The sequence below is a fragment of the Rhopalosiphum maidis genome, chromosome 3 (assembly GCF_003676215.2).
Source record: "Rhopalosiphum maidis isolate BTI-1 chromosome 3, ASM367621v3, whole genome shotgun sequence".
NCBI lineage: Eukaryota > Metazoa > Arthropoda > Insecta > Hemiptera > Aphididae > Rhopalosiphum > Rhopalosiphum maidis.
Genome location: NC_040879.1, coordinates 23033638 through 23052600, shown reverse-complemented (window position 1 = coordinate 23052600; position 18963 = coordinate 23033638). Strand labels below are relative to the sequence as shown.

At 23.7% G+C, this 18963-nt stretch overlaps 1 protein-coding gene across 1 annotated transcript in view; it reads right to left on the bottom strand.

Annotated features, from left to right (window-relative positions):
* The window catches only part of LOC113555847 (long-chain fatty acid transport protein 4-like), a 47656-nt gene extending 37136 nt beyond the window's left edge, over positions 1-10520 (bottom strand). The window contains exon 1 of the mRNA XM_026960411.1: positions 10233-10520. Coding sequence (XP_026816212.1) covers positions 10233-10259 — 27 coding nt within the window. The 5' untranslated portion in view covers positions 10260-10520. The remainder of the gene's footprint in view (positions 1-10232) is intronic.
* Positions 10521-18963: the final 8443 nt, after the last annotated feature.

Sequence of the window (18963 nt, the reverse complement as noted above, 5' to 3'; positions counted from 1 at the left end):
CATAATTTAAAAATAACTGTTCATAAAATTTATATAGTAGTACATACCTATTTAATACTTATATAAATTATAGGTGAATAGCAATAGAGCATAATAATAATATACATACTTATTATGTTTTCCGCCGTCATGTGTTGAGATTTTATTTTGGACTATACGAACACTTGCAACCGTTATATTATTATAACTACTTTCTCTGAAATGAATTAACTGTATAATGACTCGTGCAAAACACATCGACACTGTTTGTAAGCTTCTATGATTGAGGATCGAGTGCGCGCGCAATATTATTAAATTGTGCGTGTTAGAATCAAGACAATGATTGTATACCTAAAATAACGGTTTACCGAGTATACTATTATTATTTATACGTAATGTAATATTATTTTCTATAATTTTCGTTATGTTATTTGTCTTCATAAATATAGTATAGAGTCCTGCACTGCGGTTTCACTGCAGCGCAGTCAAAGATGCAATACACCACTAGCTAGTAGCTATTGATTGCCGGTTCTAGTAATTTTATTCGGGACACGGGTTAAATGACGCAGAAGATAGTTTTTCGTGGGATTAACATAAATTGAAAATTATTTAATTATTTTGAACCTTTCAAAAACATATTTAAAATAATGATATTATGTAATTTTTAAATGTAATTAATGTATTGTAAAATTTAAAATGCTAAGGCCTCCCTCACCTATAAATTGCATTATAGGTTGACCCATTTACTAATATTAAAAATAAGAAATGAAAAATTTGAATTGATTATTCTGAATCTAAAATTTACAATATTATACGGTACATAACTAAACATAATGTACCATGTACCAAAATTCATTACGTATCTTTTGGTATACAACAATTGGAAAAAAATTATCCGAGGAACCATTTGAATGCGTTTCATTATATTATCAAGGATGATATTATACATTTATATATTTAATTATTAAAAATTACCTAGAATTATTAGTTACCTGTACAAAGAAGAATGAGCAGAAACAATAATTCGTCAGAAAAATATCGATTAAAAATAATTTAGTTTCATACACGTTGGCAAAATAAATACAAAACACATTTTTCGAGTAAAATGTATTAAATGTTCCTTTTATTATTTGTTTAATAATACAGTTCTACACTGCTAGTTAATTATTAAAACCATTTTTAATATTATTATTAAAAAGGATCAAAAAATTAAAATCTAGTTTCAAATCAATACATATTCCTGAGCTGTTCATTTCAACACTGAACAAAATTGTTAATATTACGAGTATGTATAGACATACTGAATCTCCGCCTGATAGCAATTGACATTCAGTAGTTGAACACTCAAAAATACTTAAAAAAATGTTGTTATAATTTTTATATTATAATTATATAATGACCTATTACATCTATATTAATATATATTATCATCGATTCTACAGGTATAGCAATTATAATAAATAAAAACTATACATTTAGAATTTAGAATTATTTTGAATATAATATTAACCTTATTAAGAGTATACAATTTAAATTAAATTAATTAAAAGTGAAGCCTGACTACCAGTTATTATATTATGAAATTTCTAAATTATTATTTTTTTATTATTATTAAAAGTATAATAATTAATAATTACAATTAGATTATATGTATAATACATTTCGTAAAAAAATATTTTGCTCAATACCTGTGTTTTAGGAATTATGTTCTAAACAAAAAACGATTATTAAAAAAAATGTGGTACGAATAAAATGTAAATTGTTTACTAAATTAAATTGGAATAAGTGTATTAAATTTATCACGATGATAATGCAATAACAATACGAGATATGGTCGTCGATAAACTTAAGAGAAATATATGAATATTTTTCATATTCTTAACAAAATAAGAAAAAAGTATTTCCATTTGTCTTTTAATTTTAAAATCAAAATCATCCAATAAATGAAAAACAGATAAGATAATTTTGATAAATTATGTCAAATTTTAAAAATAGGCAATATAAATAATATTTCCTTAAATATAAAAAAATTGTTAATTTTTATCTGTTTATTTTTTAACATGCTGCTATATGAGAATGGGTTACAATGGGTTACAAAATATTATTACACACAATTTATGGTTTTTATCTTTTTATTATTCCTATTTTATACATATAGGTAGGTACTGATGATTTTTAATCCACTATAACATATGCAAAGGATTAATTATAATCATATATACTCGATAATAAAAAAAAGTTAGAATTATATAGTTCATATGTATTTAAATATTTTTATGTTATTCGATTTTGATATAATTTGTTTATTATTAACGATAATAAACTTATTTCAGATTCATTCATCAAAGGCCTAGATATAACCCTAACACATAACTAACATTTTCAGGAACATATGGGAGAGTATAGTAAAAAAATCTTTCCGTGTATTACAGCCTTAAACGGTTTAAACGCAACTCATATGATTTTAAGGATTTGGAATCATTTAAATTGTTCTATTGTGCTTTAATTAAATCATTCCTAAAGCATGGACTACCTATATGGAGTTCTTATACTAAACTCAACTTTGACTTTATTTAAAGTATTCAAACCGATTTTTAAAGTTCGTAAATTCAACTTAACTATTAACCAACACAATTATACGTAAATAAGATACCTTCTAAACCTTCCCACTTTAGCCTCTATACGAAACATTAGCTAACAATTCTTTTCTAAAAAATAAAAATTAAAAAATAAATTAATAAAAACAATAAAATTAATTAAAAAAATAAAAAAAACAAAAAATTAATACTAATTAATTAATAAATTAATAATAATAAAATAAATTAATTATTAATTAATCAATACTACATCGATGCCCTTTATTTATTACAACATATTCGATTTAAAATTCTAGCCAATCGAACCACTCCCATGTTTTTCTTGCCGGAAAACAGCACAAATTACTTAAAGAAATCTATTCCCATGGCTTTGCGCAATAAAATTGCTCCTAATGTTTATTTTTTTTTCTTCTCCGTTAATCACAATTCATAAAATATAATATTTAAATAATAATATGCAATATTTGACTTTATTATTGGTTTATATTCTTTTTTTTTTAAAAAGCTAATTAATACTAAGAAATGTTATGTTATATTAATTGTCTATATTTTCTATAGTGTAACAACTTACCTGTACTATTGAGAAATTTGCCCGTTTTATTCATTTATGAATAAACAATTATTAAATATTATTTTTTTTTTCAATTAAATTGCGGCATTGTGCACTAAATATGGTTATTTTCTTTTCTGAAAGTTTTCTACTCGTCATGACTCCATTCACAAATAATCGATTCATATTATACAATAGGTATACCGTATACCCAACACATAGAATATACAAGAACCTATTTATTGTATACTGTGTTTATAAAAATAAATGAACGCGTGCACAAAAGTATTGATTGAATTGAATTCAATATTTTATAATAATTAATTTTGATAACTGATTTTATAATTAATGTTTATAAGGCAGATTTACAAAATTCTATTTCATATTAGTTGAAGCAGTTATACAATAGTCAATAAATGTGTAAGTACTAAGTAGCAATAGAATTTTATTTACACAAAAAGTACGAACAATTCGTATACAAATATATGAACAATATACTTCCATGTTTGAAAAAACGTAAAATATTAATATTAATATAAGTTTTAAATTTAACGTTGTTTAATAAATAAATAAATAACGAGAAATTAAACCGAAAATATTTGTATAGTGAACCCTGGTGAAATGTGTGCATATAATACGGTCATTATCTACCATACATTTTCTTTTTTTTTTAATACACAATTGCGCTTAACATTTACGGCTTGCGTCAACTTTATTTAATTTATTTAAATAAATATTATCTTCAAATTGACTTGAACAAGCGTACAACTCAGACTTATATGTGGTCATTAATTAAAAACAAATTATACAAGATATTATGCGTAGTATCGATCGAAATTTTCTACATACTAAGTCTACTGGTATTGTCTACAAAATTTAGGCATATGAAACATGTTTTCGTAAATGTTACACTAAAACTATCGTTTATACTTTTGACTATTGGATTCGTGCTGCTAAACATGTAAATATGCTGCTTTGTTATTGGTTATTTTTTGCACAATAAATCATGTCGTATCATTACGCCATATTTGTATATGGTATTTGTAATAGGTACTATTCCTTAATAGTACGATGTAGATTTTGCTGTATCATCCTATAGACAGAGCTATAATATATTTTATGTACTCTTTTTCTCCATCTTTTAAATGACACAGATGCTTAATTTATCACACCTGTAACGAAATTTGTTTTTGAGATTTAACAACATTTACTTGAATGTTATAAAAACCGTTATATTATACTTGACAATAGATACAAAAAAGTTAAACGCGTATAATTAAAAAAAAAAAATAGTAAGATATTACATAAAAACGCAATACTATAAACTAGTATAAAGTATAAAGATAAAATATACATTGTACACTACCACGCAGACGTGTAACAACGAGTCTAATTAAAATGTTCACTACAGGAAATATTAGATTAAATCTAATGATAATTATCTAATCAATTATTAAATTATAATTCTATATATTGTATTATTTATTGATGAATTATATGTTTTTAGATGTCACTACCATTTTAAAATCAGTATAATGTATATTTCAAAGTTAGGAAAACAACATTTTTATAATCTTCAGTGACTCTCTAAATTTATCTCCTATAGTCTCCTAATTAAAAAAACTCGTTTGAACTTCAGAAACATATCCTAAAAATGTTGGCCATTCAAAGCTAGACATTTTTAATTTAAAATAAATAATACATAAATCGAATACAAAATTAAAACTACATAAAATCTAGTAAAAACAAAAACTTTCAGATGCATACATTGTATTGTAATATATATTACAATTATTACGTCAAGTTTTCCGTAAAACGATTTAGAGGACTTATATATTTTGTCATACCAGTATATAATTTATCATTTTAATGCGTCGACTACTGTTAATGTTGCTTTATAAACTATCTCAGCTGTCTTCAATTATATCCTTTACTATAATAATAATATTCTTAAAAAATCATTAAAAGAACATACAGCGTATACAATAATATGATTTGATTAGTTATCTGCAGCGTTCGTGTTTTCGTGAGTAAAATAAAAATGTTAAACTAACCTTCAGCTTTTATATTTTTATGAGGATTTTTCTTTCTTATCAACTGTAATCAAGACATAAGTACTCGTACATTACATTAAAAAGATAGATACGTATATTAGGTAGGTAAACTTGAAATCAGAGCCTTGAATTTTGATGGAACATATTTTATCATATTATTATTATTACCTTATAACCTGTATAACCAGAATCAGTTCAAGTAATCGCCCAACCCAGGTAGCATAGCACAATAAGTAACCAAAAACCATATTATGCTTTTATTTGTTATTTCCATCACTGCCCTTGTCGACTGACATTTTGAAAAAGACAAAATATCGAAGCTATACTAAATATATTTTCATAATGCATATGAAAACCGACGAAAATAGTTTTTACTACCGTTGCACCTTTTATTTCAAACGCAATTTATATACTTATATATTACTCGCTACTCTCATCATTTCTATACGTATCATGTTCATGTATATAGATATTCACAATGACGCGGCAAGTATATACACTAAGCATAGCACTTGCAGTTACAACTACCTACCTACGCGGCATAATTTAGACACATTAATGTCATGAATTCATCATATAAATACTAATTTGTTACGCGTTGCTAAACTAAAATAGTGAAATTACTCGTCGTATTTAAAGAACGCTTGTGTAACTATGTAATATAAATTTAGTCAATAGTCATCTATTTACCGAAGGAACGGTGTAAAATCGTAAAGGTACGATAATGGTGGCGTTCACAACGTCGCTATCTATAAATACACTCATATTATATACGTATTATAATATGTATAGGATTATTGACGTAAAATATTGACAGGTGCTTTTAGGAAATAATAAAAAAAGAATAGCGGACAATCTGTTGAGTCAATATTTTTTATAAGAGAAAGCGTCTTCATTGTAAACAATATTTAAACGTAGACGTGTGCAACTTTATAAAAGCACACACACATGTTATTATTGTGCTGTTCGGTTCTTCAACACTTCTAACATAGTCTTCGTTGTCCTGATTCCCGATATTTAAATATAATATAATACGTACATTTAATTTCATAATCCTTTACACTGCTGTAATATCAGCGCCCAATAGCATCCTACCCTTGAAATGATAGAGCTTAGTAGTGCAAGGTGCGACAAGTAGGTATTGTCACATTGGAAAATTTTAACTAGGTATTGTAATATTTAGAATAATATTCCTGATTAATATTCTTGAAATCAGAGAGTGTGAAACTGAGTTTCAATGAAAAATACCTAATACATAAATGTGTATAGGTACTATGGTAGATGGAATTATAAAAAAAACTTCACGCATATATTTATATATAAAGATATATCGTTCTGCATCATGTGCATCTTCTATAATATATTTAAAAGAAGTTTTCCAAGACTAAAAATAAGACTAATAGACTTTAGAACAAACTAATACCAAATATATTTTTTTTAGAAAACTTCTTTTAAATATATTATAAAAGATGCATTAATATCTTTGTGTCTTAATATATGCGTTGAGTTTTTCTTAATTATAACTCTGTACTCAAAAATTTATAAAAAAAGATGAGTAAAACTTTAATAAGAGTAAATGAAAATATAATTAAAATTAACGTAGTTTATAAATGTTAATTGTTACGAAATAACAACGATGGTATTGATTAATTATAACTCACTGTAGTTGTACTTGCGTCTTACACCAGTACATTATATATTTGTGTATACATACTGCTAACTTTGTTGCGATTTGTGATCACGCAGAATTATATTGAAAAAAATAATTATGTATTTCGTCGATCGACACATCAAAACATTAGTTAATCTGATTTGATTTAAATTATTATCATAATATTAAAAAAGGTCAATTTTTTTTTAAACAATCAAACATCATAATATTTACAACTGTATGCAAACTTAAAATCATAATTTTTTTATTTATCTTAAATTAATTTTAATCATTACTATCTACCTAATTTTAAACCTAATTGCAATATAGAATGAATACATAATAAACGTGTCACTAAAATCATCAGCAATATCATATAAGTATATAATAGTGAATAAATATAATATTATAACAATTATTATTTTATAATAATTATATTATACTATGAAATATTTTGTCAGAATTTTTAAAGCATACCTTTATATATTTAAAAAAACACCTATTAAAAAAAATATTTTTGTCATTCAAATATAATTAGCGATTTTACCTCTATTTACAAATCACAAATGAGTTTCAAACAACCATAGTTAATCTATGATTTATTATTACACTATAAGTAAATACCTAATATAACTCTAATTGATATTCCAACCCGAAAAACATCATTAACAAAATTACTTTTCTCATTACCACTTTTCAATCCTACCAAATATTTTTATCATTATAAACTGCGTTTTTCTCGATTTTATTAATTTATTAATAGGTACTTATATTTAAATGTTTTATTAACGCATTTATAATTTAGTAAACAGCTAAGCTTATGGAAAAACATATTTTAAAGTTTTTTCATTACCATCGATTTATTTAGCCCAACTAGGCACCTATATACTTAAAGTATTGTTAGTTAAGCATAAACTATACATATATCTAACAAGGGAATTTTAATTGAACATTTTAAACTAATTATTAATTAATTATGGTCGTACAGATCACATCCAATGGCTACAATGTAAAATACTATGAAAGGGAGTGAATGGTAATGTGGCGAGCGATGATAAACCATAGGACTATAGGTATAAACTATAGATATTTAGATATAAGTACCTATATATTTTGAGGTGTTATTAGAGAACAATTTCCTTCAAAAATGAATCATGTGCTAAATATATATATATACTTGTAACATACTAACTTATTGTTTTAAAAATAACAGTTAGTAATAAATATCTTTAAATATAGAAAAGTACATGAAATTTGTTCTGTATTTTAGTGTAACGTAACAAATTTACTATTAACTGATACACCGCCTAATACATCAGAATTTATTTTTGTACAATTTCTTTCGAAACTGACATCAGCGCCACTATAATTACATCAATGATCAATCTATAAATTATTCAGTCATATAATACCTACGGCTCAAACATAGATACATTTAAACATTTATTTAGCGCTATTATTCAAATTTGGTTCTAAATAAACTATAAATGCATATGAATATATGATTGGTTGAGCGCATTCGATAAATAATAATATAGTAACATTTGTGTTTGTATGAGCAATAGCCCAATCAGCCCATAAAGTGTTTAACTATTTTCTATTATTATATGGTATATATAATCTATATCCCTATTTACTACGGGTTTGATTGATTGTTAAATCATATATAGATAGGAATTCTAATAATGTCAACATTTCTAAGGTTATTATTATACTATATACTTTTATACAATTTTATATTTAATAATTTTATTGTAATAAGTTTTCAGCATATTAATATATTATATGTGTGTATAAACTATATATATAATAAACAATAAACTACCTAAAATTATGTACAAATACAAAAATATTTTTAATTTCTTTTAAATTAAAACGATCTATATTTATATATTTTTCACACGTTAAATTGTTGATAACTATCTTTAATCTATAAACCTGAAGTGGATAGTGGTACAATGTATCAATAACGTGTCATTTTTAACAAAACAGAAAACTTTGTATTATGACAAGGTTGTCTGAGTTCAATATCTATCAAATCTGGTGATAATATTTTTGAATTTACGTACGGTACGTAAACAAACAGTATGTATTCAAACAATTCATTTTAATAATATACATTTTTATTTCGTATAGATATAGACTAGACGTTTGTCCTTACAGTCATCAGATGTAAATTATGTGGATACACATGACAATTTTTTTAAGACCTTAACAATTAAACAGCATACAAATACAATTATTAAGCACGCGATGTATACCCATATAAACGCATCTATAGGAACGACGAATACCTAGAATGATAAAGTATACAATACGTTACCACAAAATATAATGCAAGAATGACTACACGTAAATAATAACCTTGTGCTGAACATAATATTATGATGTTATACTTAAATAAATAAATTATAATAATATAATTATTAATAATCATATAGTTTAAGAATTGATACGAAAACTTTATTTTTACCTATTTAAAATTCAATAGTTCGCATAGAAATACTTCTCAAAACATAATCCTAAAATTTAATACACATACGTGTAACATTTAAACAAAAACTTTTCTGTTTTTTTTTCCTAATAGAAAATCTTATTATACATGAATACATGATATGCATCTGGACGTGCTTTTATTTATTTATTAAGATTATAAAATGGGCACAAGGCCCAACATTTTTTCTTAAAAAAAATATTCTAAATCATAATAATGTATAAAAATAAAAAATAATAAATCAATGACGTTTAGCTGGTAAAACTGACAGAATGCATTTTAATAAACCAAGGACGAGAAGAGGGTTGCTGATTATAATATGTAAATAATATAAACTTATATAAGTAAATCCATTTTTATAATACGAATATAATCTGAGATCAACAAAAATAATCATGGTGTCGATAATTTTTCGATCTATATTAGTAAATGTGATTTACTTATTACAAAAAGCCAAAGACCATTATATTAACTCACAATAAATTTTGCCCTCGCGCGTCGATAATTTGATTAATACAATAAAATATTTTCAATGAAATTTCTAACATTAAATCGATAATAATTATATAGGTATAGTATTTTATGATATTGTATTTTTTAATAAATTTATCTAATAGGTACATATTTCTAAAATACATATTTCAAACGAAAATATTTTTGTAAGATTTTTGACGCATCAACAAATTGATTCGACGACGAAAATGTTTAGAACTTAGTTATATTTAACAACTAAATCACGCTAATCAAAGTCAAAACTCAAAATAAACAAATATTATTTGTATTCTATAACTTAAAATAAAGTGTATAAAATATAAATCAATTGTTAATCGTATAAATATATAATATACATAATCCTACATCGTGGAAAATACATAATATAGTTATAAGTTGTTGGTATGGTTCTTACCTGATCGTTAATATCATTAGTTTTCATACTTATTTCTCGTTCAATTAAAACAAAGTTACTCAGAATCAAATAACTACTAGTTAATGTTGATCGGGATTCATTTTTCTCCGATTACTTTGGTGCACACCATAAATAAAACTCAACATTAAATATTAATTACATTCTTTGTTTACACTATCGACATTTAAAGAGATTAAAAAATTAAAACATATTATTTAGGCCAAACAGAATAACACGGACGCCATAAGAAAAAATACGAGATCCTGATAGAGCCGGTCTCTTTTTACTGGCATGATGACTGTCACTATAGTTCACCATGTGTTCTACTCGATCTAATAAGAGGGGAACATAACCAGTAACGGATTTGAAGGAATACAATTCAAGGAGGGGATTATGTACGTCTATTAGCACGTTGTATTTGAAATCACCTTCGAGAATAAATAATAATAACAAAATGGAACTTGTAACATCATCTTCAACCATTGAATCACAAAAATTACTGAAATTGAAAAAAAAATTAACAGTACCTACCTATTCGATATACTTGCATAGTTAATATTGTGATGTTTATGTGTTAGAACTTTAGAAGTTAAAATATGGAAAATTGTAAATAGATTGACACAATTATAAACTTCTATCACATTTTAGATTTCTAATAGCATAACTTTACACGCCTTTCTCATATATCTCTGTTGTACCCGTCTGTCTAATGACCGATACATTGCGTTGTTACCGATAATACCCACTAATATTTAAAATGTATTTATTTTTAGAAATTATAACTAAAAAAAAATATATATATATAGTATTTTTAACTAACGATATAACTTTTAATCAATTTAAAATAAATTAGATAAAGAAAATTTACAGTAATTGTATTCGAAGAAAACTCAATATAATGCTATCTAATATAAAAACCAAAAATTTAGTAAAAGTGAACATATAGGTACGCTGTTATATACGTATTATTTATATCCAGTGTATATCTAGTCAATGACTATTTCACCGTAATAAATGTGTACCTAATCAATTTAAACTTGGTGTATTCATTGTTTAGGAAAAACGATTCTGAAGCGGATACGTTAACAAATATTACTTAAAATATTTTATATTTTATTTTAAATTATACTTTAACTTTAAGATCATTATTTTTTGTTTAAATATCCAATTTTGTAGAAATTTAAACTATAAACCTAAAAAAAAAATCATGCACATGTATTTTCGAATTAAAACGAGTATTATAAATAGCTTAAAATAAATCTAAATAAATTGAATATTTAATTTTATTATAGGTAGTAGTAGTATGTTTTACATTTCTACGTCTAATATTTTTTGAATTACTAGACAAAATAATAAAAATCGTTATTTTAAGTTAAAATATCTAGTTTTAATAGGACAATTTACTCTTATACATAACCCAACAAAGTTCAACGCGAACTGCTGAGCTTAGATTATTTGCTATGTTACATACATTTAAGACAGAGGCAATAAATTCTCTTATAATATATATTTATAAAAAAAAAAAAATGAAATATTTATTCCTAAACAGCTCAAAAAAGCCAACATTTATGGAAAACTATACTATGGCTAGAAAATACTTAAACATGAAAATTTAAAATTACAAGAATGAACTGTTATTTGTTTTTTATGTTTTAAGTTTATTTTGTCAAAAATGAATATGTGGAATAGTAAAAATACTTCTATGTCCAACTTCAAAAGTGGTTTCTGGAAGCGAATTTTATCTAGTCAGCACATTAAGGAAAAGTCAAAAAAATAAAATTCTCAGCACTTTTCAAAATTTCATAGAAAAACAAAAAAAAAAAATGTGGGTAAAAGGGGAAATTTATTCACACCATACCAATTTTTTACAAAATAATTTTCTCATTTTACTATAGTTTAAAAAATACATAAATACCTGATATTTTTAGGAAGTAAATAATTATGTTACAATTTGTTTAGACAGAATTAAACTTATATAATATATTGGTAGTTTTTAGGTATTTATAGACATTTGAAATTATAGACCTCTTAGGTTTTTATTTAGGAGTAAGACGGCTTGAAAATTTAATCTAAAATCCCTCAGAAGTATTTCTTATAGTTACTAATAAAATACATGGTACATTTATTTTTTATAAGGGTTTGAATTTCAAATTTTGACAAAATTCATAAAAATAGTTAAAATTGCATTAATTTTGAATTTTTAAAACTAGATATGAAAATTAAATACAAGTTTCACATACTTTATCATTTCATACATTTTAAAAAACATTAGTGTCAAGCCACGTTAATTTTTTACAAGACTAAATTTCAAGTTTTGACATAAATCTTCAAATTATTTTTTAGACATCTGTTTAGAATTGTTTTTCATTGTACACAATGATTTATTATTTAATTCAAATGAACACACCCATTACAATGACTTATACTCATTGACGAAATACACTCCACTAATTTTATACAGCAGTGGCTTCCTCAGTTTTTTCGATTCATGTTGATAAGATTATTCATAAGTTATTCTTACAGCATTCTAAAAATATAAAAAAATACAATTTCTTTTTATAACTATGTTCAAATGTTTATAAAAATTGAATATTTAAACGAAAATTAATGATTTGTTTTCTAACAATTTTAGTAGTATCATAATTCAAAAACATATTAATTTTAGTGACATGACTCATTTTACCATTATGTACATAATAATGTAATATTTTCTATAAATAGTACAATTCTCATCATTTTTAGACACATTTTAAACTATTTATATCATAAACTTATTCAAACTCTAATACAATATACATTGAATTATAAATTATAAGTTAACAACAATAATATTATATTATATTACAATTTGTATTATCAATATAATATAAGTAGAATTGTTATGTTTTTGAAAAAATTAGATTAACCTACAGAATTACTACTATTAATAATAGAAAAATTATTAATGATAATTAAATAAGGAGTGTCCTCCATCTTCTCTTGCAATTATTTTTTTTTATTTAATGTTGAATTCTAGTTACACATATTTTATAGTGACCTACTGAATAGCAAGGAACACTTGCTACCTACTAATATTATTGAGCTGCTAACAGAATTCCCAAATTTTTTTCAATTATGTATTGATAACAATTTAAATATAATAATTATCTTTACTTAACACAATAATTTAATGGAATAGTTTCTGAATGATACTAAATTATTTGTTTTAATTTTAAAATAACAGATATCAGCAATAACAGCAAGTACCTTATAAGTAATTTAATTTAAAAACCTGTTGAGTAAAATATTTCAAACATTTCATAAAGACAATTTTAAATACCTATTTAAATTCCAATATTTATATTTAATAGTTTAATATTTTGTATTCATTTAATATTTTAACTTAAAAATATATGTTCTTCTTGTAAAATGATTATATAAGAAATAATTTATAAAAAAAATATTAAATCCAGTCGTAATACTTTTTTTTTATGACTGAGAATTTTAAAAGTGCGTAATATATTTTGTTATCGGTTATAGCAAACCATATAGTTGATTAGCTGAATGATAAAAATATGATAATATTATTTTTATTGTGTTAACTACATATACTGTATACACTATACATTCAATCCACTGAATATTATATCTCAAAAAAAATATCTTAAGTAAAAATATTAACAATGAGTCTTATAGTTGTAAATAATAAATATTAAATGTAATTATTATTTACTAGGTTATTGTTTTATTATACATGATTCAATAATAATAGTAATAATAATAAATCAAAACTAAAAAAATAATATTTTTTTAATGATACATTGAACATATTTTATAATGAATTAAATGTTGGATACTTGAATTTCAACATACACAGTTTTACTGTATTTTAACAACTAAAAATAAAATATTACTTGTTAGCAGAGTTGGTAAAAATAAAAAACTTTTTACCAAATCATTTAAAAAATGTTATTTGTTTAAAACGTGTTTTTTCCAATTGTTTTTTTTTTATACTGTTTAAAACATGTTTATTACACAATCTAATCATATTTTAAGCAAAATAAAAATATTGGTCAGTGCATAATACGTATAGGTATAGTTTCCAAAAATAAATATAGATATATATAAACTCTTAAGTCTTAATACAATAGATTAACTTAAAAACATATAATTAAATATAATATATCTAATAGTTACAAATAATTACTATAACTAATATAAATATATAATTGAAGTATATTTGAAATTTTGTAAATAAAAATTATAATTCATAAGTATTGGTAACTGATGCAGGTATACATTGAAATCATCTACTGCAGAAGTGCAGAGTTGATCTTTCCAGATAATAATTTAATACTTAAATATTAAATAGAAACTTTAGTTTACCAATAAAAATTAATAAATATTAATCTCATCAATAATATCTCTTCTCTTGAAATAATATAATCTAATATTTTAAGAAATAAGTGTATCTCACAATATCAAAAACATATGTTGATTATTGTACAAATAGTGAAGCTACACACATATTTGAAAACTTTTTTTGAAGTCGAATTATGTAGTTCAAAAATGTTGATATTTTTACAGATAACTTTGAAATAGCAATAAGTGAACATTATTATTTGGTCTATATTTTTAATTTCTCCATAAATTGGCGTAAGATTAACCAAAGAACAATTAGATAATACTGAATATTGTTCATTAACATCATCCAGAAATTATGATTGAAATTATTACTTTCTAAGCTCAAAAATTTCTTTTCAAATCTTACATATTCAAAAGTTAAACCATTCACATACTGGATAGTTATTAAAAAAAATTAACTAATTAAATTAAATAAATGTACATACAACTATTCACATCATATGCTTCATCAAAAGATTTTTTTCATTATATGGCCTATTATATTGTTAGGAAAAATCCTTTAAACAAGTCTCCTCTTAAGTCTCTGAATTTAAAAGTCTAAATAAAGTTTATAAGAATAATCATTATTATTTATTAATAATCATTATTTGTTAAATGTTATTCAACTTTTTTTATTCGTGTTTAAATATTTTATAAATGTACCTATCATATAATTTAAAAATATTAAAACAAAATTTTTTAGACTTTTATATTCTCTAATAGTACAAAATATTTACTGAATATCATAAAGTTTTTTATAAATTAAAAAAAGATAAATCTATATTTTTTTTTTTTATTACTATATTTTAAATTATTATATCATTATTATGATTTATAAACTATAAAATAGATAATATTATTATTTTATACTTCAAGAATAAATATGTGATATTATTTTGCATTATAACTTAATAGTTGTTATTAAGCAAACATAACTATAATTAATTGATTATTATTTAATAATTTAACAGAATAAAAATAAATATGTAATAATAACTTATATACACTAATAAAAATACTAGATTCTACTTTACGTTGTATTCAATTTAAAATAAGACATATCTATACTTGTAGTATATTGAAATTAGTAACTTAGTTCTTAGTTCTTAGTTTTGTATTCTTACCTTTATTTAAAAAACTGAGGTTTTAAATAATTACTTGTAGTTGTTTTGTTATTACTGGAAAATATGAAATTTATTAAACAATAATTATTCAACAATGTATCAATTGAACAATTAAAATCATAATTTAGTTACAGAAATAAAGTGTATCATCAAAGTTAAAATTTAGTATACTGGATCCTTAATTAATTATTAAACAATAACAATTTAAATTAAAAATTGAAGTAGATAAAAAATGTAATTTTTAAATGTATTCCGCAATTGTTTTTTTTACAGCGTTTAAATAGTTTGTTTCAATTTTTTAAACCTATTAACATTACATAATTTTAAAAATAATTTAATTCAATTAAGAATTATCATTAAGAAAAATTTTTGAGCTAAGGTTATTTACTAAAGACAAAGGTATAGGTACAACTGATGTATCAAGGTTTAAGTGAACTGAACTTTTTTTTTAATAAATTATGAACAATTTACAAATTAATTGTTAATATTATAATAGTACAACTTTAGAACAGAAAAACTTAAGTTTCTGATTACAAGCCAACCAATTTGAATTAATGAGTAATATTTTGTAGTGAGTGATTTATAGTCGTTGTGCACAAATCACAAATTTTACAGTATTTGTAACCGATAGGTTATACTTAATACATAATAATATTAAATAAAATTTTAAAACTATTATAATATCTAAATTTTTCTGTTTGAAATAATATTTTCATTTTAAAACTAGTTTCTGTATCAATATTCAAAATATATATAATACAAAAATAAATGAAAGTTTATTATATAGTCAAATTTAATTGACTACATTAGTATGTTGAACAAATTAATCATTTTTTGTAATAGATAATTCAACTGAATTTCTTGGAATAGTTCAATAGAAAATGTATTAGCATTGTAGTTATTATAATGTTAAGAATGTCTATACTTTGAAGAATGAAATAGAGTTGTAGCTAATAGCATACTGGTAACTAAAAACAGTAATGATGCACTGTTTTGTTTTGTTAGGAATCCCAATAATAAACAAACCCAAGTATTTCTAATTAACACAATGACAATCACGTCTAGATGGCATTATTCAATCATTCAATGTTGTGTCACATTTGGATATAAGGATGTCAACAGGCCCATATTTAAGGGAGACCAAGATGGACCATAACCAACATGGGGGGGATGGCAGTAAATTTTCATGAACTTTTTTCATCTAATAAGCCAACTTAGTTATAAAGGAGGTTATAACTTTAAAATTATGTTAAATATTTTTTCCTTATGTATTGTGTTTTGGTAAAGATTTCACGCAAGGAAACTAATTACTAAAGTGAATTTGTTCCTTTATTTAAAATACAAGTTATGTTTTATAATTGTATATAGGTATTTATAATTTTTATTTTTAACACTGGACATCCTGGGGTATTCCTGCCACCAAAAAGAGGGGCAAAATTTCATAAGTACCCTGGGGCAGATAATTTCTAAACACAGACCAGGTTAATAAACACATTATAATAATCGATTAAGCTTTGTTAAAGAATTGTGATGCTAGTGTAGCGTACGATCAGCATTGTTAACTATCTTATTTCAAATTTAAATTTCAAAAAATGTATAATATCTAATATTTACACTAAGAAAATAATCATGGATAAAATTATTTCATGTACAATTGAACATAAAATAAACTGTGTAATAAAGATTTCTCAAAATGTATAAGAGAATCATTTAGGTAATATATAGATGAATGATCACCAAGAAGAGACAGTCTGGTACTGACATATCGGACATTTGTTTTACATTTTTAACAATGTCAAATTATTGCTGCATTGTAATTCAATAATAAATAACAGTCGAATAAACATTTCTATTTTGGTACAACAAATCTACTAAACTTTAAATACATTAGTACATAACATTCAAATAATATTATAAAGTTCCTATTACCCTAGCCAATGATATAAAGACCTTCTTTCATATCAGCTGTGCAATATGAATATATGATTGAATGTTTGTGTATTAAGTAGAACATGCAAATACATTTTCTTATTGAAAGTAATAATAATTTAGTGTTTAAAGTTTTTAAAAGATTACTGTTTCCCCTTAGTATTAGCAACGATACAATATCATTTATCCCACTAATACTTTCTACTATTTTAATTTGGCAGTTTGTAATAACAATTACATTACATGTAAGAGCTAGCCAGAACTGCTGAATGAGTTAATTGTCAGAGAATCTACCATGCACAAAGTAATCAGCCAGCAGTAATAAAAAATTCTCCAATGAAATACAATAATATGTACATATTGTATAAAAAAAAAATCTACTTACCTCTTATTTAGAGAGACTGGTGTTATTCGATGTTAGACAAATTGTTTCGTTGGCATTTGCATAGGATCTGACACGGGCAATATGCACACAACCGTGGTGGACGACGCGTTAGTAGGTCACTAGAACGATGTTATTATGTTATTATTTATGTCAAACAGCGTAAATAATATTATAGTCAAATCAAACGACGCGACAGACCGCCAGCAGAGAAAAAAAAATGTATAAAAAGTTGTTTGTTTTTTTTTTCTGTTTATATTTTTATTCGAAAAAAATGATAATGATATTATCTACCGTGTAGTCTTCTATCCGTCGATGATAACGGCGGTTAGCGTTGGTCATATTCAGTTTGCGAACGTAATACATCCTACGAACCCATCGCTACGAAACGTTTGGCGTGCATTAATATTTCAGAGGTAGAATTATCACTAAATTATAGAAGTATATTAGGTAGGTATATTATTATCATATTATTATACGATTCAAAACCTTTATTTTGGACTTCAGTAAAGTAGTAACTAGTAGAATCTACTAAGTAGACAGTAATCGTATAAAAAAATGTAATAATTAAAAATAAACATTCATTTAAATAACAATTACAAAGAAGTTAGGTATAAATTATTAACTTTTTATTTTCATTATTAATAATATAAATTATACCTACCTAATTCATAAATTATAAATAATAGTATTTAATATTAAAATATAACACATTTTTCCAAAATCTACAGTAAACTCAAACTAATATACTACAAATGAAGAATATCATAGGTAAATATCTACTTTATTAATTAGGTACTTTATTTATTTAGCGAGCTTTATTATCAAAATACTCGATATTTGATAAGTCATAAAATCTTGGGATAAATCATTTTTATAATTTTAAATTTAGAAATGTAATATTATAGAATAA